The following is a 23311-nucleotide window of genomic DNA, read 5'->3' as shown; positions in this document are numbered from 1 at the left end:
GAAGAGTGCCAGAGTTACAAAGCACTTGCTGTTGTTACATTTTACCTCCCTCTCCTCCTCCTGGGCTGTCTCTGCCACCATTCCAGACCTGATAAGCACTGGGGGGTGAATGCTTTCCTCCAGTGCTGTGGAGAGCAGCATCCACATTTTAAATGTTCCCTTTTTCTGCCTGGCTTGACTGGTCTGCCTCAGCACAGCTGCTGATTGCATGGGGGCTGGGAGAGGAAGAGCGAGAAGAGCAGCTCCAGCTTACACTGTTCTGTGGAGATGGTGGGACTCCACTGGTTCCCGGGTGGGGTTGGGGTAGAGGTCAAGGAATGGAGCTGTCAGCTCGAGTCTCCCTCTGCCTTTTTCCTGCTCAAAGGGGTGGAGTGAGTCAGGTGTTTCCTGCCCAGAAAACTGTAAGGTGCAGTTAATGTCATCACCCTCACAGTGCTGAGTCTGCCCACAGAATGGGTGTCTATGCTTGAGAGCAACATCTAGTTGCCATTAGGGAGCCAGACCATTGGTCTATACAGACCAATATTCTATAGCTGACAGTAGCAACAGGATGTTGGGAGGAACTTCTTGACATCCATCCTCTTACTTCAGGATGTACCATCCAATATGTCTCCACTATTTTCCTTCAACATCCCCTAACTTTCCTTCTAAGTCATTATGAAATTTATCCAAATCCTCGTGAACCTGCTAATATTATGTTCAACTGCTTTTCACCTTCCTTGCCTTCATTATGACCTTGCTAAGGGATGAACCATGCAGATGCACCACGGTTTCTGTTCTTCAGGTTCACACAAGCATTCCTCCAGTTTGCCATTATCCCTGTGGTAAACAGGGTAACTTTAAACCTAGGACAGCCCTATGACTGTCCAGATTACATTATAGCCATCCCAAACTGCACTCTTCATCCTGTTCTTCTCTCTCTTTTGATTGGTTGTAGGTTTTAAAATAGTCGAGGCAGGAAAGAGAATGCATATAGAGTGGACTCATAGGTGCTTCAAAGGAAGACAAGAAGGGGCCAACTTTGGTATCAGGGCCCACTACATTTTTACTGCTCTGCACCTACTAGGATATAAATCTAGCCCTAGTGGTAGATCGCTAATATCCACAGTTGTGTAGAAAAAATTGAGAGATTATAGTATGCCCTCGGGAAGTGTATCGATGTTCTGAGCAGTGACTTGCTACTTTCTGTCCTTAGAAAATGTATACAAAGGAAGATGGGAAGAATCATCATTTGAAGGTAGAGTTTGCGTGGTATGGAACTACGAATAGTAGAGACAAGAGTGGAGCTTATCTTTTCCTACCAGATGGGGAAGCCAAGGTAATGAACCATCCTTTTGGCACACATTTAAAATTATCATTGCCCAATTCACCCTCTGGAGTACTTTTTGATTTTACATAGTCTCAGTTTAATGATACGCAATAGTTTACCAAGTGAGATGGAGATTGCTATTTTTACTTGACAGCTGCAGAAAATGTGCAGGTTGATAGCACATAATTTCCTAAACTGGAATTCAGTCAGAACTCCAAAATTAAGCAAATCCTGTGGAAAGTTATTGTCTTACCTTATGTTGTCGAGTCATCTCCGACCCATACCGACTCCATGGACACATCTCTCCCAGAATTCCCCACCCTCCATCTGCAATCACTCTGGTAGTGTATCCGTAGAGTTTTCTTGGTAAAAATGCGGAAGTGGTTTACCATTGCCTTCTTCCGCGCAGTCAACTTGAGTCTCCATCCTCGACTCTCTCCCTTGCTGCTGCTACCCAGCACAGGTGAGTTTTGACCTGTAGTAGGTTGCCTTCCAGTCGCTAATCACTGCCCAAGCTAGGAATGGAATGGGTATGCCTCTGCTTGACTCTCTCTTCCGTACTCGAGACTGGTAGAGTACTGGAAATTCTCCAGGTACCATCCTGAGAGGGTAGGAAAGTTCTGGGGGGACCTTTACTGGCAACAGATAGTCAAGTCCTCAATTTAAAGAAACTTTGAATTTTACCACAGTCTGTTGCCTTTTCCAGCATAGATAAAATAGAGCCCTATATTTCTTCTCAATAAATCATATTTATTGACTACTTTGTGCAGAGCACTGGACTAAGAGCTTGGAAGAGTACAACATAACAGAGTTGGTAGTCACATTCCCTGCCCACAATGAGCTTATCCACTTTTCACCCCCCAGAATTGTTTTTCCTAATTTTTGCACATAATCATTGGTGGACTACTTTTTCCAGTTCTTCATTCTCCACTAGAAAGATGTAAAATACTTTCTCAGTTCACAGTAAATTATATCATTTTTCTGAAAAATGTGTATGTTTTGGAATCTAAGAAGTTATTTTAAAATTGCCTAACTGATCAACTTTATCCAGAATTGTAGTTTCTTTTGATGTAATTAGATTTTAAAACCCTGACGTAATACTTCCGTAATTGTACAAATCATTCATACAGGTAATTAAAACTATGAAAAGACTTTTAAAATCTGACTTTTATTGTACTCTTTATTGTAGTCTATGCAACCCTTTAAAGTTTTCTTTAGCTCAGTTTTCCAAATGAATATTCTTTTCACCTTCCTAATATTTAGACTGAGAACAGACACAAACCTATTTGATCAAAAGGTAATCTTGGAAGAAAATTACACTTCTGCAAATGAAATTACCTAAAGTAGTTTGCAGTGCAGATTTTTTTTCTTTGCAAGATTATTAACAGATTCCAAGCTAATTAGTCCCCTTATTTAACTGCTTCAAGTACTTAGAAGGTAATATGTTCTTCATAAGAAGCTCCAAAAAGTGTTCTCATCTACCACATAAGTTGTTTAACTCCAAAATTCCCTCAATTTGTAAGTAGAGTTGATGGTTTCTAAGTAGAGTTTCTTCAGGTGACCTTTCAGTTTGGTTGGACAGTTCTTGTGATGTACTCTTTGCTTGAGTGCAAGCAGAGCTCGAAGGAACCCTGTTGGAAAAGTACCGCAATTTTGTTCACGGGAATCACCAAATGTTGGTTTAATTTACCAAAGAAAAATTCTACTCTTGTGCTTTTACGTGCATCTGGTGGTAATTTATTTAGTTTGATGTCTTATTTCAATACCTCTGTGTCTCCTGGCACTGTTTCAATAAATTACACTTTTGGGGGTATCTTGAATGTTCGGTATGCACTGACAAATAGCTAAGTGTGGCCGTTCTCTATCTCCTACTATTCCTCTTGAAGGAGAGCTGTTCAAACACTTTTGCTTGAACTGTTAGGGATAATGCTACCTTTGTACTCCCACTGATACATTCGCTTTTTTTATTTGGCTTGGGTATGAGTCAAAGTCTGCCTGAATCACACATTTTGAATCATTTCCCACCAATCTCAGCCTGTACTTTTGATATGTGACAGAATCAGGGGTTTGTAAGAGAAAGGATACCTCCTTTCATTGGGTGTTGGGGGATCCTAGTAATATTTTAAAGGTCTGGAAGCTTGATTTTGTGTAAATGGCAACACAGAGATTTCCAGTTGTGGTTAATATTTTAAAGTACGCCAATAATTTAAAAATGCTAGTTTGTCATTCCTTGCTAGTAATTATGTGAATTTTTCTGCTCGCAATGGGAAAGTTTTATGATGGAGAAAAACCGGTTCTTTATTGAGTGAAAAATGTGTGTAATTGAATAATTACAATTGGGTGTTTGGTAAAATGCATTGATGATTTTGGAAAGAACTTTAGACACATGCATTAGAAAAGTGAAGAAAAGACAACATTTGGCTGAACACGATTCTCATTATATTGCATTTTTTCCCCTTCAGCCCTACGTGCTTACTGATCCACCCATCATCAGAGTGACACATGGAAAGATTTATTCAGAAGTTACGTGCTTCTTTCTTCATTTGACACACACCGTGCGACTTTATAATGTACAGGGTAAGGTGGCTCTAGAAACAGAAATGTGCAGAATGTTTTCCATCATTTTCTGTCAGTTTTTATTTTCTATCTGCTTTGGTTCCTTTTAATGCTCCACTTTTTCCGGCCCGAATAGTTGATTTGAATCAGGATGACACCGATGTACAGTAAAACTTCACATTTTCAAGCTCTACAAATGTGGAATTTGCAATAATTCTGACCCATTTCCCATTGTTTTTCCTCCTACGAGCACCGGATAATTATCCCTGCATACACTCGCTCCTGCTGGCGGAGCAAGGAGGTGGGGAAGGCGAGCCGGCTTCACCGACTGGCTGGGAGCAGGGTCATGGAGGGTGAAGGGCGACATCTCAGCCATGGTCATTTCCCTCAACCCCCTTCAGCCTCCCCCATGCTTCCTGCTACCCTCTCTCCTCTCCTTCCCTCGTGTGCTGCAACAAGCAGGAGGCAGTGCCAGCAGGTCGTGTGGGCAGGATGGGCAAAAAAAAAAAAATCAACCTGACCTTGCCAGCCAGTCAGTGAGCCGGGAGAGCTCTTCTGTGGGTTCAGAATCCCAGAAACCATCAGTGGGGATTGGGGGGAAGAGGGGGTGGAGGAGTGGGGAGGAGGTAAGGGAGTAAAGAATGTGCATATCACTCCAGCCTGTACCTTCAAACACCTCTTAAAGGAACTGCACAGAGTTAGGCAGGCTGCTTAAAGGAAGTGGGTGGGAGGCAGAGCCTAGTCAACAATTTGAATTTTCATTAATTCAGAGAGAACATTCCCCTATTACTCCAAACGCATGAAGCATATTGTGTTCCAGAATAATCCGTTTGAGTCCAAACTGGCATTGACAAGAAAAGTCTCTTAATAAAGTACCTGTCTACAATAAAAAAGCACTTCTAATGAGAGTAGTAAAAGAAAATAAGAATGCCATTTCTTTAAAATGTGAACACAGAAGGAAAGTAAAATAAATAGGATACGATTGTCTTGTAATTTCAGATGTTAAACCAGGTATTGTAAACTGTGGTGGAAGATTAGTGATTTCTTTTCTCTCTGAAGAAAAGTAGTTAGCCACTGTGCTAATAAGTGTTTAAAGTGTGGAAGGAAGATACTGGAAAACCAAATAAACTTGCCACTTTTGATGGCTGTGTTTTCTGTTCTGGAAAATGGGTTAACCCGAACAAGGGGTTCCTTTCCTTGAAGTTCCATGAATATATGTCTTCAGCTCTATTTCCTTTTGTTTCAGATCTGGTACAGAGTATATTAGGCTCTCTTTTTTTGTTGTTGTTTTTTGTTTTGTGGTATTAAGTACTTACTGTGTGTCAAACACTGTTCTAAGTGCTGGAGATAGATACAAGTGAATTAGGTTGGACATAGTCCTTGTCCCACATGGGGCTCACAGTCTAAGTGGGAGGGAGAACAGGAAAACTGACGTGCAGAGAAGTTAAGTGATTTGCCCAAGGTCACACAGTAGAGCTGGGATTAGGACCAATGTCTTCTGACTCCCAGGCCCGAGCTCTTTCCACTAGGCCATGCTGCTTCTCTTAGTATGATATAAATGATATTAGTATGAAGTACTTCATGTCAAATATTGTTCTTTTGTTGGCTAATCAGGCCAGACCTAGTGACAAAATTTTGAATAATCTGTGCTTTTTCTCCTGTCTCAGAACTATTCTGGCCTTGATGTAGCAATAACACTTATAAAATTTTAGAATATATCCATCAATATAAAATTAAGCATAAGCATTGCCATATTGCTTATAAGAGCAGGGTAGCTAGGGGTATACCACCTAACATCTCTATTCCCCTGGTTATCTCTGCTTTTCTCTCTTATAACATTACTACTAGCCTATCATCAGTGAATTTATCCTGATCCCTTCTTAAACTGTGCCGTCACCCCCCCTTCCTTTTAGTTATTCCCTCTTTATGCCTTGGTGAAGTTTTATATAATAGAAAAAGTAATTTTTATTTTATTTCTGATAGTGATCAGCATTATTTTGGCCTTTTTTGGTGCTGCTGCACATTGGACTGATGATTTTGAAGGAGCAATTGATGATAATTCAAAGATCTCTTTCCTGAGTGGAGCTCAGAGCCCATTTTATTTTGTAGGTATATATATATATATATATATACACACATATAATTTTCCCTTCTCCTTTATCTCAGCTTCCTCAAATAATTCCCTCAAGAGCCCCCAAGCACACGTACAGCTTCAAAGCCATCTCTCCCCCTGGGTAGTGATGCTAGCTATCATTGTCTCTGTTCCCTGTCAGAACTCTGCATGGGCAACACATTCTATTTCCTACATTTGTTTTTTTTTTCCCCCCCCATGATTCCATTGGCCCACAGGGTTAATTTCTTTCCATTTGGGCCTAAAGCCCATTAAGCGGCTTCTCCCCTCAGATGTATTTTTACAGACTAGAAGATGCTTTCAGGAGTCTTTCCAACTTCACAGATGTTTTCTTAATATTCAAAGTTCATTTAGTCTTTTTATGGGATTTCATTGTTTGAGAACACTAAGTTCTCTCGCAGGTGGGTATGGGTCTAGTCAGCTCATCAATTAGGTATCCCTTCCAGGTTGCCTGAGGAATCGGAGCTGCTGTTGTAAAAAAAAAACTTCAGGGTTGACCTGTTCATGAGACCTGGGACTCGCCCAGGAGGGTCCAAGCCCCACTCCCCAGGGGTCTCTGAGCAGGGCAGCCCTCCCTCTCCAGATTTCCTTTCTACGCGAGAGGAAAGAAAGCTGCGAACTGAAGCTCCTCCAGTGAACTTCAGAAGAAGCTTCTCCTTCAAGGTAAGTCTGTCCCTTTGCCCCAGGGCAGGGCAGGGGGTTGTAATCACCCCCTTCCCTCCCCCCCTTCTACCCTCCCCCCCATAACGTAGCAGACAGGGCACTCTATGCTCTTCGGCGAGCCCGAAAGACGCTTAATAGCTTCGCCTTTCCTTCTGGGCTTCCTGGGTGGAGGGGTGGGGCCATCCACTCTGTCTCCCCTCTAATCTGCAAGGGTCAGCATTCTCCCCCACCCCCAAACCTCCCCCCTCCACCCAATAGCCCTCTGGAAGCAGGGGAGGAGAGAATCCCCAGTGTGGAACCAGTTGTCTTTTCCCTCCCAAGGCAATGTAGTCAACTTACTACTGTGCTCGCCCCTTCCATCTTGGGGAGAAGCTAGAGCCCAGCCCCCTTTCTTCAACCCCCCATCCCCCGCCCCTGCTAGCCATTCTTGGGGTGTGGGAAGGCTCCCACACTCCCCTTAATGAGCCTGACTGCCACCCCCCAATTTATGATTGTCTTACACCAAGTAGACACAACACATGCTGATGAGGACACGGCCTTTTAGTGCTTTATCGAATATTGTCAGGTTTTATTTTATTCTCTTAATTGGGGTAAAAATCAGGTTTAAATTTCCAAAACTTGGGGTTTATTTCAACTTTGGTTTTCATGATTTGCTTACAACATCTGTATGCCAAACCCTTCTTTGGTGAGATTACTTCTTTGGGACATTTTTAAATGATTCAAATGGCTAAGTGAGGTGACAGCTTCCTGTTCGCATATAAAGCAATCTTAAAGCAGCCTATCTCAGGTTAGGGTGCTAAACTCCAGGACTAGTCCAGAACTTAATATCTAAGTCTTGGTTTGGAAGTGGGGATCTATTTTGGAGTGAAAATAATGAGAATGTTCATATAAAAGATAAGCAGAAATTAACTGTGGGTGACAGTTACCCAACTAGAGAGTCGTAAAAGGGGAAGCTCTCCAAGGGGTGAAAAAAAAAATTAACATTTAAAAATGACCAAACTGCCCAATATCACATTTCAAAATATCCCTTGTTTTGACAGTGGGCACACTGACATTTCATCACACAAATACACTAAATCAACTTGCTACCTGGCAGAATACAGATGGATAATTAAATGTACCTAGTTCTATTTAACAGTGGAATTGTTGAAAAGTTAATTTTTTTAAAAAATTCAATTTTGGTGTCCAGTCTTGCCTGATCAAGAGCAGCAGTAAAATAACCCCTTATGACTTTAATTGAAAGCTCCTGAATTTCCACTATTTGCATATATTTTCTATCTACCATATTGTGCTTTAAAATATCCCCAGGAATCCTCTAATCCATTGACAACCTCTGTCGTAGTGGATAGAACAGTGATCTAGGGATCAAGAGTACTGGGTTATACATCAGCTGCATCGGTGATTTGTAATGGGACCTAGGGCAAATTATTCTTTGCCACAGTTTTCCCCAATCTTTAGTTGATTAATAGTGTTCTTTTAGGCATACTTCACCGGGATATTGAAGATATTGAAATAATATCCTGTATGCCTTTTTAGAAGAAAGGGACTATAAAATATACTGATTTTTTTTGATTCAATGATTTTTGAATCATATAGTTTATAAATTTCCCAGAAAAAAATGAAAGGATTAAAATGAAATATAATTTTATTCTCTATAGTAAAACCCTTTTATGTCCTATCTCATGATATACTTTCAGAGTTTTGGTTTTAAGTATAATACAAATTTGATGCTTAACTTTAAATTACATTTAAAATCCCAAAATAAGATCATAGTTCTTGATATAATCAGGAACTTTTTCCATCTGTGTTAAATCTTAAACCGCACCTGCCTATAAGTACATAATATACAGTGTCACTGAACAATTATGATCTGTTAGTGACATTTTCTAGCTGTGGTTTCATTTGTCTTCCTTGCTGTAATTATTTGACTTGGGTGCCCTACTTTCTGACATCAACAGCTGCCTTGAAGTATTAGGTTGCCATGGGTTACCAATATGTCATGTACATTTTCAAACACTGACAGAAGGGTTCAAGCCCCAGATCTGTTATGATACATGTCTTAAAGTTTTCTCCAAGGTACACATTTTTTTATGACTACAAACCATAGTGTTGGTTATCATTGTGTTGTAACCCTCGGGAGAAAAATCGTAAATTAATACTTTTGCCTTGTCCCCTGCCAATGTATTATATGAACAGTATTTGTAATGGATTTTGCTAAAAGGAAGCAAGTAGCCTAAAGTCAAAGTATAATGAGCTGCCATCTAAAATGTATTGCAAAAGGACTTTCTTGGTTGGAATGATTGAATAATTTCAGAACACAGTATTTAGCAATCAGAGACAATGCAAAGTTTTTCTTTGAGGTAATTTTGAACATGAGCCTTACCTATTCAGTATAAGACTCTGCTATTGGGAAGCAGTAAAACAAACCTGGTCCCCTGAGACTGACCTATTAAAGCTCTAGGTGAGGTGAGTTCCTACACCGTCACTGTGAAGCAGTGGCTCGGCAATACTGCCTTCAAATATAATTATAAAAATAATGGCATTTTATTAAGCACTTACTACGTGCTAAGCACTCACTATGTGCTGAGCACTGGGATAGGTACCGAGGCTATCAGATCAAACAGTCCCTGTCCTTTGTAGCTCATCCTCATCTTGCAGATGAGGAAACTGAAGCCCAGAGAGATGAAGTGATTTTCCCAAAGTCACACAGCTGGCCAGTGGCCGAGCCCCAGTGTCCCGATTCCCCCAACCCAGTTCCACTAGGCCATATTGCCTCTTGACTAGTCATTGCATGTGCCTGCACCAGGCAGGCTGACAAAAAATGTCATGGAATTCATTGTCGTGTTTATTGAGCGCTTACTGCATGCAGAGCACGGTACTAAGCACTTGGAAAGTACAATTCAGCATTGAGAGACAATCCCTACCCACACTGAGCTTACATCTACTAGTTTGTACTGCTAACAGGACTGGATCAATTGGCAAGTTCATTAATAGAAGAGAGACTTAGTTATCATCAATCATCATCAACATCAGTGGTATTTATTAAGTGCTTACTGCTTGCAGAGCACTATACTAAGTGCTTGGGAGAGTACAGTACACTAGAGTTGGTAGTCACGTTCCGTGCCCTTAGTGAGCTTACCATCTACAGGGAGATTATTACTGGTCTTTTTTGGCTGGAAAGTACTTGGAAGGGCTCAGACAGTTATGTCGGGATTGCTTGGTCATGTTTGCCTCCTTAATTTTTTTTTTTTTAACATGGCCACACACAGCTGAGAGCTGCTTGAATGTTTTATGATTTTTGATGGATGTGGCGATACCAGGATTCCTATGGCAGAATCAGAGTCTCCCCCTCTAGACTGTAAGCTCATTGTGGTCAGGGAACGTGTCTCTTTATTGTTCTATTGAACTCTTCCAAGTGCTTAGTAAAGTGCTCTGCCCACAGTAAGCCCTCCATAAATAGGATTATAGGATTGAATGAATGGCTAGTGGTGCATGTCTCTTAGTTGGGTTTTTTCTGCCAACTCAGTAACCACTAACTTAGGTAGTTTGTTAGAATGAGACCCGTGTCATGCAAACTCTTGACAACAGGGAAATTTCTTCTGGAAAAGGCAGAAAACCTTGGGGGGTGGGAGTAGAGGGGTAAACTGTCCACCTCATGGAGACCTGTTCTATGTGGAATTTTTGCCAATCGCACCAGCACTGTCACCTAAACAGCTACAGAAAGCTGGTGGTGTCAGATGAAGTCAATGGTGGCATCTGATGCGCTGCAGCTGAAATCATGTATAATAATAATCTGGGTATGCGATAAGCATTTATTATGTGCCAAGCCCTGTATTAAGCACTGGGGCAGATAAAAGATAATAGAGTTTGACACAAACTGTGAGCCCCATGTGGACCAGGAACTAAGCATATGAAAAGTTACCGCAACTAAGTTTTTCTGCGATGCTGTTCCTTTGTGAAGCTTGTGTCACCAGCAAATTGACATGTGAACAATTGCTTGCGAAATATATTCTGCAGCACTGCAGAATTCCTCTCTTTCTAGATTCCTCCTTGGGGGTTATTTCCAAGCTAGTGTCTAATAGAGTGCCATGCACTCTATAGGTGCTCAGTATGCAGTTGCTTGATTTGATCCTAGGTCTGAAAAAAAGAGGCGACCCAAGTGTCTCTGTTACTTCAGGGGACAAGAACAATTTGCTGGTTATTCAGGTTTTACATTGTCTCTGGGAGCACTCATAAAAATATTTCCCTGTAAAATCAAATCATGAAAAATCAGAAAGTATATACATCTTTTTCAATAGTGATTTATAATTAATACATTATACCGGCTTTCTCTTGCATCTGTACCTTGGTGATTTGGATTTTAACAAAATGTTAAGCTTACAGTTCAGGAAGTCACATTGCATTTCTTATATTTATTTAAAGATCATAGATTTGCTTCCTTTCCTCTGCATAGTGCTCTCTACACTGTGGCATTAGTTTTTTGCTGGTCTGACTAGTGTTAATGATACATCCGTCAAGCAATCAATCAATGGTATTTAGTGAACGCTTACTATGTGCAGAGCACTGTACCAAGCGCTTGGTCTTACTGCTGAGAAACAGTGTGGCTTAGTGGAAAGAGCACAGGCTTGGGAGTCAGAGGACATGGGTTGTAATCCCGGCTCCGTCACTTGTCTGCGGTGTGACCTTGGGCAAGTCACTTAACTTCTCTGTTCTTCAGTTACCTCATATAGAAAATGGGGATTAAGACTGTGAGCCCCATGTGGAACAACCTGATTACCTTGTATCTACCCCAGCACTTAGAACAGTGCTTGGCGCACAGTAAGCACTTAACAAATACCATAATTATAATAATTGCAATACAACAGGACTAGCAAACATGTTCCCTGCCCATAACGAACTTACGTATTCATGTTTTTAAACAACAGAATTGGGTGGAGGTTTGGTTTGGTAAAATGATATGCATGGAAGTGTTGAATTGTCAATTTAAAAAGGAGCAGTCAGTGCAAAATATTTTGCAGAATTAGCTAGTCGAATGTATTCCAGAGAAGAGTGTAGGGATCGTAGTGGCCGACAAATTGAATTAGTCAAAAGTATGACACTGTCATTACGAAGGCAAATGTTATGTTGAGTAGTTTTTGATAAAAGTACTGAGAAACAAGCCAAGTAATGATTTCACTTGACTGGGCACACTTCTATTAGAGTTGTAGGTTCCTTTTGGGGTATCAAATTTTTAATGAGAGACACAAATTAGAGAATTCTAAATATTAACGATAAGAATAAGAACTGTGAGTAAAAGTTGGAGGAAATTCTAACCATTGCTATTTCAGTAGACTGAGAGGTAACATAAATTATAGAGGAGACCTAAAGCCATTACTCCAAAAATTCTTAAAAGTAATAGTTTGAGAAAAATTCAAACAGTGTCTGGAAGTCAAACTAGCTCAGCATTTGAAATGATTATGATCTTGTGCACCTTAATTAGGAGCTTTTATTCCATTTTTTAGCAAATTTAATTCTTAAAGTGTGTGACATAGGCTAAACGGACCAGGGCATTGTTTCACCCAGGGTGTGTAAGAACATAGACTATCTCAAATCATTAAGCAAATGTAAGTGGACCTAAGCTTCTAGATAGGCTGTGCCTCTTTAAAGCTCCTAAAAAATAACAAAATTCCAGGAGTGGTTTTAAGGGCAAAACATGAACATTTCCCAGTAGAATGTTTACTTTACAGTTTTCTCCATGTGGATAGGAATGTGCTAAAACACCTGAAACTACAGATGAATATAATAGAAACAAAAGGTACAGAGACGGGCAAACGAGATGATCAAGGGGGTGGAAGAGTTTTCATTTGAGTAGACTGACAAGGTTAGGACTCTTCAATCATTCCTTTGTCTTTCCAGATGGAACTCTACAAAATCATCAAAGGGATAGATAGGGAAACAGACAGTTGTTTGTCAAATCTCGTAAAAACAGGGTGAGGGGACACCCATTGAAGCTTAAGGGTTGTAGTTCAAAACAAATGAAAGGAAACACTTTGTTACATAGGGTGGTGAGCAAATGGAATTTGTCCGCAGGTTCAAAAGGGTTTGAATACATTCATGAACGAGCAGTCCGTAATGGGTTACTGGAAAGAAAATTAGGGTTAGAGCAGGGGAAAATTCAAGATGTTGTATGGTACCTCTCTGACCGTGAGGAGGGATTTCGCAGAGGGCAACCATCACACAGTTCCTCTGAGGAGCCTCTTAGCGCTATCAGGCATGAAATATTGGATTTGACGGACCGTTGACCTGACCCAGTAATGGCATTGCTTCGATTCTTAGAAGAACGTAAGAGGTTAATCAAAAGTTTTATTTCTTCTGGTGATGATGGATACCATTTTTGGTTTTCACTGAAGCCAGCATGAAAAATCCATAACCGCATGAACCTCTAGACTGTAAGCTCCCCTCTAGACTAGAAGCTCATTTTGGGCAGAGAATGTGACTACTAATTCTGTTGTATTGTACTCTCCCAAGCACTTAGTACAGTGCTCTGCATGTAGTAAGCGCTCAATAAATACAATTGATAGTCTGTCGGTGAGTATGGAGTCTCCGTCAGGGACAGCGGATGAGCCTCGGTCCTGAGACGTAAGGACCGAGAGCCTGTGGAGAGGAATTGGTTTTAGTACTAGTGGCGGCACAGTATCACTCACTCTCCCTTGTTCCTGTCAGTCACGGCCCCACTTGGGCATGACTGGGTCAGCACTTTGTGAAGTACATGTGCAGTCTTCACCCATGTTAACCAGCAACAGGTACAACAATCAATCGATGGTATTCATCAAGCGCTTACTATAGGCAGATAACCGGGCCAGAAGCCAGGTCTTAATCAATCAGTGGTATGTACTGAGCGTTACTGGGAGCAGAGCACCATAGTAAGTGCTTGGGTGAATACAGCATAGAAGTTGTTAGACACATTCCCTGCCCAAAACGAGTTTACAGTCTACTCTCGCGATTCCTAGAGCAGTGCTCTTTCCCCAGACCCAATAAGCAGTGCAAGAGCTTGTCTATAAGACCATAAAATCACTCACCAGCTACCTAAGACCTAGGCCTGCATCATAATGTGGGACTAGTAATAAAGATAAATCAATTCAATTTTAAAGATTCCTTGGATTTCTGTCACTATGGCCAAATTTGAAGTATGGTCACTGAAATTAGAGGGCCTTGATTTACATTTTGGAGATCTTGGAGAGTTTTCATTTTGTATCACAAGATTATGCACATAGGGGACTACATCAACTACAAAGTAGTTGTGAAGCAGTGTGGCCTAGTGGAAAGAGCACAGGCCTCAGAGTCAGAGGATCTGGGTTCTAATCCTGGCTCCACCACTTGTCTGCTTTCTTGACACTGGGCAAGTCATTTAACTTCCCTGTGCTTCAGTTTCCTCATCTGTAAAATGGGGATTCAATCCCTCTTCTCCCTCCCACTTAGACTGTGAGCCCCATGTGGGACAGGGACTGTGTCCGATCTGATTATCTTTGCATCTACCCTGGTGCTTAGTACAAGGCTTAGCACATAGTAAGCATTTAACAAGTCCCAAAATAATAATAATTGTTGGACTAATAGTTCCCCAAAGCACCTAATATCCCTGTAAAATAATTTTAGACATTGGAAGAATTGAGCACAAAGATGGCATTCAGCTTGGAAGCATCCCTGAACATTTTTGGTGTATATAGGAATTCCTGTATGCAAAGTATGCTTCAGTTTCCTCATCTATGAATGGGGATTAAATACCTGTTCTCCCTCCCTTTTAGACTGAACCCCATGTGGGTGAGGGACTTTGTCCAACCTGATTATCTTGTCTCAAGTACAGTGCTTGGCACATAGTACTTAACAAATCAATCGATCGTATTGAGGACTTACTGTGTGCAGAGCACTGTACTAAGTGCTTGAGAGAGTACAGTATAACACTCCCTGCCCACAATGAATTTACAGTCTAGAGGGGAGACAGACAATATAAATAAATTACAGATGTCTAAGTGCTGTGGGGCTAGGAGAGGGGATAAATACAGGGAGCAAGTCAGGATGACACAGAGGGTAGGGTTTGGAAGAAAAGGAAAAGAGGGCTTAGCCAGGGAAGGCTTATTGGAGGAGATGTGTCTTCAGTGAGGCTTTGAAAGTTGGAAAGGGGTGAGGGGGGTAATTGTCAGATATGAAGAGGGAGGGCATTCCAGACCAGAGGCAGGATGTGGACGAGAGGTCAGTGATGAGATAGACAAGATCAAGATACAATGAGTAAGTTGGCATTAGAGTGAAGTGTGTGGGCTGGGTTGTAGTAGAGTAGTGAGGTGAAGTAGGAGGGGGCTAGGTGATTGAGTGCTTTAAAGCTGATGGTAAGGAGTTTCTGTTTGATGCGGAGGTGGATGGGCAACTCCTTGAGGTTCTTGAGGAATGGGGAAGCATGGACTGAATGTTTTTGTAGAAAAAACGATCCGAGCAGCAGAGTGAAGTGTGGACTGGAGTGAGGAGATACCGGGAGGCAGGGAGGTCAGAAAGGAGGCTGGTAAAGTAATTGATAGGGCAAGTGCTTGGTTTAATGTGGGGACAGTTTGGATGGTGAAGAAATGGCAGATTTTAGCGTAATTGTGAAGGGTTGAATGAGAGGAGTCAAGGATAATGCCAAGATTATGGGCTTGTGAGACAAGAAGGCTGATGGTGCTGCCTAAAGTGATGGGAAAGTCAGGGGAAGTACAGGGTTTGGGTGGGAAGATAAAAAGTTCTATTTTTGACATATTAAGTTTGAGGTCACAGCAGGACATCCAAGTAGAGGTGTCTTGAAGGCAGGATGAAATAGGAAACTGCAGAGAGAGAGAGATCGGGGCTGGAGATGTAGATTTAGGAATCATCTGCATAGAGGTGGTAGTCGAAGCCATGTAGTCAAAAATATAATTTTTATTATTTTATTAGCATTATTATTCATATCATTACCATTCAATCTCCCCATTATGCTTGTTCAGTAATACACATTATCCTTCTTATTAGTACCTCAAATGGGCTATATGCGGTACCAAGACATTCACTGCTCCACAGAATCATTGTTTTATTCACAATTTTACAGAGCGATTCTATAATGGTGGGATTCATTCCCTCCACATGACCTGATAACCAAAGGAGGTTTGGGAGGTGGAATTTCCAGTGAATGTGCAGTTATTTACATAGATATGTCATTACCTCCTCAGCAATGTCAAGTCCATTAACAGAATCTATAAACGTAGGTCATCCTAATTGAGAAAATACTGTGTTCCAAAGCACCTCTGCTGTAGTTATAGCAGTGTGTTCAACCTGGCCAGAAAATGAATCCACTATTGCCAACAAAAAAGCATTTCCTCTAGAGGTGCTAAGGTTACTAATCAATATAATCAATTTTCCGTCATTGTCAGGGTCCTTCACTTGGCTGATGCATTAGAAGATTTCTGATCTCTATTCTAAATCCCTGTACTTTAGTGTGGGTTAAGCAATTGTGTACCCACACTTGGATGTCTTTAATAATCCTTGGCCATCACAGTACAGTCTTTAGTCCCTTTTAATAAGCGATCGATGCCTTTGTTTATAGTTTCATGACAGGGTTATACAGTCTGGAGCCTATTTGGGAAGGCACTACTTCCTATTTCCTTGGGAAGTTTCCGATTTGGGAAGCTGCTACTTAGGGAAGCAGAATTCCCTAGAGGAAAGCGCAAGGGCCTTGAATCGGAGGACCTGGTTTCTAATCCCGGCTCTGCTGCTTGTCTGTTGTGTGACCTTTGGCAAGTCACTTAACTTCTCTGTGCCTTAGTTTCCTCAATTGTAAAAGGGGGCACAGTACCTGTTCGCCTTCCTAATGAGCCTCAAGTGGGACAGGGACTCTGACCACAGCTCTCAGAACAGTGCTTGACATATAGTAAGTGCTTAATATAATTATTATTATTACATGCATACAGTAAGACACATGAGCATCACTGGGAAGTGTTTCTTCTTAGTGCCGATCTTCAGTGATTGTAATAATAGTACATTTCTACATTATTTCATTTCTCTAGCTTCTACTTGTAGCAAATCAATTTTCAAAGAATATATTTTACACACGTGAAACAGCACCAAAATATATGGACATATACATAATATAAATGTATGCATATACATATTGTATTTATTCACATTAGAACAAAACATAGTTGTGTTGATTTAACAAACTCCCAAATTCAGTTTATCATAAACTTTGTGGGATTTTTCCACAAAGTTACATGTTCTATTAGTGACTACACTGTGGGAGTTATTCATCTTTTAACAATCCAGATGGAGGCACTGCCTTCATGTGACAGTGCTGTACTTAACAAAGAAGTTATTTTGATAAATTATAATAAATCCCAATGCATGAGTTCAATGTTAATAACATTACTTTGAGAATCTGACCATAATATGTTTCAAGATTATCATAGAAACTTCTGCAAATGAAAGTTTTCAAGGTTTTAAATGAAGAAAAAAGGACCTAATAAATTTCAATGTTCCATAATTATGGACTATTAATATAATTGTCCTTCTTTAAAATGTATCTTGTCAATTTAACCTAAATTCTCTTCTAAAGATTTCACAATCCTGCTTAATCCTTCTGACCAAAATTCCAGCCTGCCACCTCCCTTTCATTTACTATGCACAACATTCCAACACTCTGTTATTCCTCCAACATAATCATTACAGGCATTGTGAAGGGTCATCAAAATTTTATGATGTTCTTCTCATAGGGAATAGTGAAGAGACATCTTGACCCAAAGCCCCCAGAAAAATACCAGATTTACCATTTAAAACTTTTTGGGAGGATTCATCTCCCCCTTCCATATGAATATTGTCAAAATGTAACTAAATTAAGGCCATCCTGGAATTAAGTTCTCTGTGCTGTCCTGTCTAATCTCTGGAAGTCCAGCTAGAATGAACAGTACAAGGTTTTTGGTTTTTTTCCCCCAGACTAAATGTATGAAATTAATGAAAAAGATAAACAGACATCCAGACTTAAACATATTACCACACATTTCTTTTTTGCCTAAATGCCTCAGTTTGGTCAATTTGAACACCAAGGGCTTACTCTAGCCAGTAGTAAAAATGATATTCTCCTTTTGCAAATTGCACTCATTTTCTACTAAACTGATCGTGATCAATTAATAGTATTTATTGACTGCTTTACAGTGTGCAGAGCACTGTACTAAGTTCTTGGGAGAGTACAATAGAATCAATAAATATGACCCGTGCAGTCAAGGAGTTTACAATCTAGTGGGTGAGACAGACATGAAAAGTAACTTCAGATAAGAGAATGCTATCGGGTATAGGAGGTATGAGGGCCCAAGTGCATAGGTGATGTAGAAATGCTGAAGTGGCACTGGCAGGTGGGGAGATATGGGGTGCCGGAATGAGAGGTTAATCAGGGAAGGCATTCTGGAGGAGATGTGATTTCTGAAAGGCTTTGAAGATGGGGCTTTGTGTGTGAATAAGGGAGTTCCAGGTAGCAGGCGAGGCATCAGCAAGAGATTGGTGGTGGGGGAAATGAGGAGGAGGCAGAGTGACTAGGTGAGTTTGAGAAAAACGAGGAGTGTGAGCTGGGATCTAATGGCAGAAGATGTTGAATAAGTAAAGGAGTGAGAGCTCATTGATCGAGTGCCTTGAAGCTGATGGTTAGGAGTTTTCACACACACTGGGAATACAGTAAAATAATAGTTTACACGATTTCTGAAGGTAAGATTTGAATTGTGAGAAACTAGTGGCAAGAGTGTGGGCCTGGGATGCAGAGGACCTGGGTTCTAATCCTGGTTCTGCCACTTGTCTGCTGTACGGCCTTGGGTAAGTCATGTAGCTTCTCTGTGCCTCAGTTACCTCATCTGTAAAATTGGGGTTAAGCCCAATTTAATCACTCAATCACACTTAGTGAGTGCATATTGTGTGTAGGGCACTGTACTAAGCACTTGGTAGAGTACAACAGTATAACAGACACATTCCCTGGCCACAATGAGTGTACAGTCTAGAAGATGAGCCCCACGTGGGACATGAACTGTATCCAACCTCATTAGCTCGTACCTAACCGAGTGCTTACTAAGGTACCTGGCACAGAGTAAGTGCTTAACAAATACCATTAAAAAATATATATTTCACCACAATATGAAAATACTGTAAGACTGGCTAAGCTACTCAGGTCTGATTCAGGAAAGGGAAAGAAAAAAGGAACCATTTTTCTCACCCTGGAGACTCGTCTTTTTGCAGTTTTGGGACATTTTTCAAAAAAAGAAAAATACAGGCCTGTCCATGTTCCTAAAATTGCTGAGGGTTTTTTTAATGTCACAATTATTCCTTATCATTGCTAATTTATGTTACGTTCATGGAGAATGGACTTGGCAAAAAAAAATGATGCTTATTTTCACAAATTATCCCTTGTTTTTCCTCTTTGGCCCCATGGAATCTGTTTTTCTTCTGCACCCATATCAAAACATTTTCACAATTTTCATGTTCTGTGACATTTTTCAGTTCTTGTGAGCTCAGTGAATGCTGTTTTCTCACAACCACTGGCTTTTTCTGGGTTCTCTTAGCCTGACTTATGTCTCGTATTCTTGCCCAACTTTATATCTGGTAGGAATCCTATTGTCACAGAATGACTGTTGGTGATTGTGAGAAATTATTCATTTTATCTACTCAGGGTACTTTTTTGTAGATTTTTTTCCCAGGGGCAAGGACTGTATTTAATGATGATCTCACTCGATAAAATATCGATACCCCACTGTTAATTTTATTAACTTGAGAAAAAAGCATTCCAGAAAGAAAAAACAAATTAGGTATAGAATTCCGAAATAATGAAAAAAACATAAAAAGAGAACCAAGAATCCAACAAATTCATCCATTAAAATTTGAGCTGGTTTTGTCTTTCATTGGAGTAATTTGAAAAATAATGCTTAGCAGGTGCTGCTTGTGACAGCTTGGCCAGAATTACTCTGTAATTACCACAGTACTAAATTTGTCTTGTTCCTGATTAAAAAAAAAAACAACAACTTTGGTCTGAGTATTATTGCTTAATCTCAGTGATTGCATTTTCAAATGTCTTCTCTCAATTCTTCAGTAGAATTTTGAGGGTTTTTACATGATTTGGATAGGCATTTTTATTACTATAACAGGCATGCTTGCATTTTAGTTTTTGAAGAAACTACTGCACTTCATACTTTGGGATATATCCTTGCAATTGTTTTTGTTGCAGAGATTGGGGGTGGGTTTGTGTAGATTTTTTGATAGCAACCTTAATGATCTTTTAACTGATGGCTGAGTATGAGCTTCTACCATATTTTGCCCAGATATAAATATGCATCTCATGTATAATTGGTCCTTTCATGTGTCTTGCATATCATCTTTAATTTGCAACCCTTACCTTAATTTGTAGCTATGCTTTATATAGCACTCCAGGTGAACCAACAAGGATTCTAGGAAGCTGGTGAAAGAAGTGTTCAGGTGCAGTAATGGGAGAAAAGAAATTCGGGAATTGGCAAAAGACATACGAAGATGATTTAGCTTGGTTTCTTTGTATTCTTTTGTCCTTTCAAAATAGTGGGCTCCATCCATGTGTCATTTTCTTAAATGATCTTGTGTCAATATTTTCAAAATAACCAAAAAGGGAAAAAAAAACTTTAGCAGCAAGAGGGAAAGGATCCAGTACAAGCCATGATATCTGAGTTGTCAGGATTATAAGTTTTTACCTGTATTGAGCCCAGAGGATTTAGGTATAGATGAGAGGAAGGGTGTCTGAGAGCACGGATAATTGATGGGGATTGAGTCTAACAGGAAGAGAGCCTGATGGCAATGGTCAAAACCGATTTAGGCTGGTAGAGTGTCTGGCAGTGATGGGGCAGTGGGAGCTAGTGAAGGTGTGTGTTGTTTTGCACAGATTTTGCTCACGGTTCTTCCCTGGCTGCCTGGCAAGAAAGGACTCAGCAGGAGATATTCAATATGGGATATAGAATGGAAACTACTACTGACAGCATATTGCACACAGGGGTTCCATTTCCCCCTTCCCCTGTTCCTCCTTCAGATAGCATGCATATTGTAAACGTTGATGTAGGTAATTAATGTAGATAGACTCCAAAATAGTATCGATTCTGATATAATTGGCAACAATATTTGCCCAGACTTGGAATCTTTATGCAAAAATACTGAAATTTCATGGTCAACTACTGAACCACTGCATCATATTCTATTAAATCCACATGCCACTGAACAATAGACTGATAATCTCACACTAAAATATAAAACTTCTAATATCCACTGAAACTATACCCAGCTATCAGGAAGGTAACAACACAATGAATTGATATTCAAGGAATTACTGTATCTATTGGTACATATTTAGGTTGAGTGTACGTTGTATCTCATCTCCCCTATTAAATTTTAAGTTCCTTGGAAACAGAGACGATATTCTTTTAACAAAGATGACAAAGCGTTGAGTTGACATTCAAGTAATTACTGTATTGGTACATGTTTAGGTTGAGTGTACTTTTTTATCTCATCTCCCCTATTAAATTTTAAATTCCTTGGAAACAGGGACTATTATTCTTTTAACAAGTTAGCTGCTCTGCACTTATGACCCATCAGTAAATATATGTTGACTGGGCTATTTGGATTTGGAAAAATTCCAGAATGTAAAAACAAAAAAATCCCTCACCATTTTTACACTGGTCATACATTAGTCATAATGTATTTCTTCTTTTGAATTCAGGAATAGAAGGCCAGTCGGTAGAAGTTGCCAATATTGTCGACATTAGAGGTGAATATAATCGTGAGATTGCCATGAGGATTTCTTCTGACATTAGCAGCCAAAATAGATTTTACACTGATCTGAATGGATACCAGGTAAATATCTCATCAAATTCTAAGCATATACTTGAAGTGAATTCATCAGTAATTTCTATACGTGTCATTTACTTGTTTGTTTTTGATCATTTAATTAAGGAAATCTCTAGACATTGGGATTTTTATTTTAAATATATAAAAAAAACTAATTTTTTTATTAAAAAGCATAACATAATGTTAGATCAAAACTCAAAAGGATAAAGGACAGAATTCTTAGAAGAGGATCTGTTTTGTCTATTTCTAATTATATTTCATAATTTATTTTGATATTTTAGAGTGCTGGGGGGCTGTTGGTCTTGGGCCACTAAATGTCAGCCATCTGCTTGAATAATTAATATGAAATTGAGTCTAAGGTTGTTTCTGCTTTAAGAAAAAAATTGTGCCTTTTTGGGAATGCCAGATAACTGTCATACTATGTGAAAGCTAAATGTGTCTGTTAGGAAAGAAGTAGTTTAAGCATCATGACAGCCTGTTGGTGTCTGCCCTCCCCCCCACCCCCCCACCCAAGAATTGGTCCTTAAGATATACTAACTTATTGCATTCATATTTTTAAAACACAGTCCTAATAATGTACCATGTTTATTATTTTCAGTGAGTTGAATTCTTGAATGAATTTTGCTCATCATTTATATTTCTGACTTTAAAAAAAAAAGCTTTGAGAACTTTGACATGTGAAGTTGTCAGATACCTAATTTCAAGGATATGTTTCCAATTCCTTTCTGTGTCACAGAAGCCCCATTTTATCATGTTTTCAGTATGCCTTTGGAATAGTAGAGTGCCAAAATTCATTTCAGAAAGTCATGGCCAAAATTGAGAGCACTGTATATTTGATGCTGCTTGCAGCAGCCCCCATCTCTTAGAAGATTTATAGATGTGATCAACTTGTTGCTTACCCATTTGTTTTAAACAATTTAAATGTTACTTTTTTTTTAAGAAGCACTACCCCCCCACACCAAGTATTAGCTCAACTGTTAAGGGACTCCGCATTTATAGTAATTCAGTTTCCCTTGAATAGCTCCATGCTTGAGATGTAGCTGTGGAAATGATTTAGATCTTGTTCTGTGTATTGCTGTCCAAGGAAAATTAAGCCCTATCAATAAATATTCCCTTTTCAAAAATGAAACCACAGAGGTATGGAAGTGTGGTTGCATAATTTTCTTAGTTTTTCTAAGAAAGGTAATCTTTCTCTGCCTCATGTAAACAATGTTCAATAAGAGAAGCAGCATGGCCTAATGGATAAAGCAGAGGCCTGGAGTCAGAACAACCTGGATTCTAATCTCGGCTCCACCACACGTCTGGGTGTGACCCTGGGCAAATCATGTAATTTCTCTGGGCCTCAGTTACCTCATCTCTAAAATGAGGATTAAGATTGTGAACCCTATGTGGGACAGGGACTGTGTCCAGCCTGATCAGCTTGTATCTACCTCAGCGCTTAGTATAATGCCTGACACATAAGTGCTTAACAAATACCATAAAAAGGGGTATTTGATTCCCTAAAACTCCCTGGTGGAATATTTTCCATCATAACCAAAGATAGTTGTAGTTTTATAAATAAATCAAGTATTTAAGATCCTTGTGATTATTTCATTTTTAAAAGTCAGCTCATTCCTTTTTGGTGCATAGGTAAAATTGTATTTTGGTTTTGGGTTTGTTTTTTGTTTGTTTTCTTCTGAACATCTTGGCAAGCTTCCATGGCCTTCCCAGAGCCTCTAGAGAATAGTAGCAGGGCTACTCCTGGCCCTGCTTCCATAGTCCTAGAGTTTCTTCATTGGTTTGGAACA

The 23311-nt window shown here is 39.9% G+C and overlaps 1 protein-coding gene across 2 annotated transcripts in view; it reads left to right on the top strand.

Annotated features, from left to right (window-relative positions):
* The window catches only part of MAN2A1 (mannosidase alpha class 2A member 1), a 159213-nt gene that overhangs the window by 105485 nt on the left and 30417 nt on the right, over positions 1-23311 (top strand). Inside the window, exons 15-17 of one of the 2 annotated variants that reach the window (XM_029053956.2) lie at positions 1196-1318; positions 3772-3886; positions 21397-21530. In XM_029053956.2, the coding sequence (XP_028909789.1) occupies positions 1196-1318; positions 3772-3886; positions 21397-21530 (372 nt within the window). Of the gene's footprint in view, positions 1-1195; positions 1319-3771; positions 3887-5848; positions 6214-21396; positions 21531-23311 lie in introns of those variants that run through there. The other variant, XM_039910655.1, reaches the window with a different exon arrangement.

Source organism: Ornithorhynchus anatinus, chromosome X3 (genome assembly GCF_004115215.2).
Source record: "Ornithorhynchus anatinus isolate Pmale09 chromosome X3, mOrnAna1.pri.v4, whole genome shotgun sequence".
Taxonomy (NCBI): Eukaryota; Metazoa; Chordata; class Mammalia; order Monotremata; family Ornithorhynchidae; genus Ornithorhynchus; species Ornithorhynchus anatinus.
The sequence above is the reverse complement of the archived record's forward strand: the minus strand, read 5'-3'. Positions and strand labels throughout refer to the sequence as shown.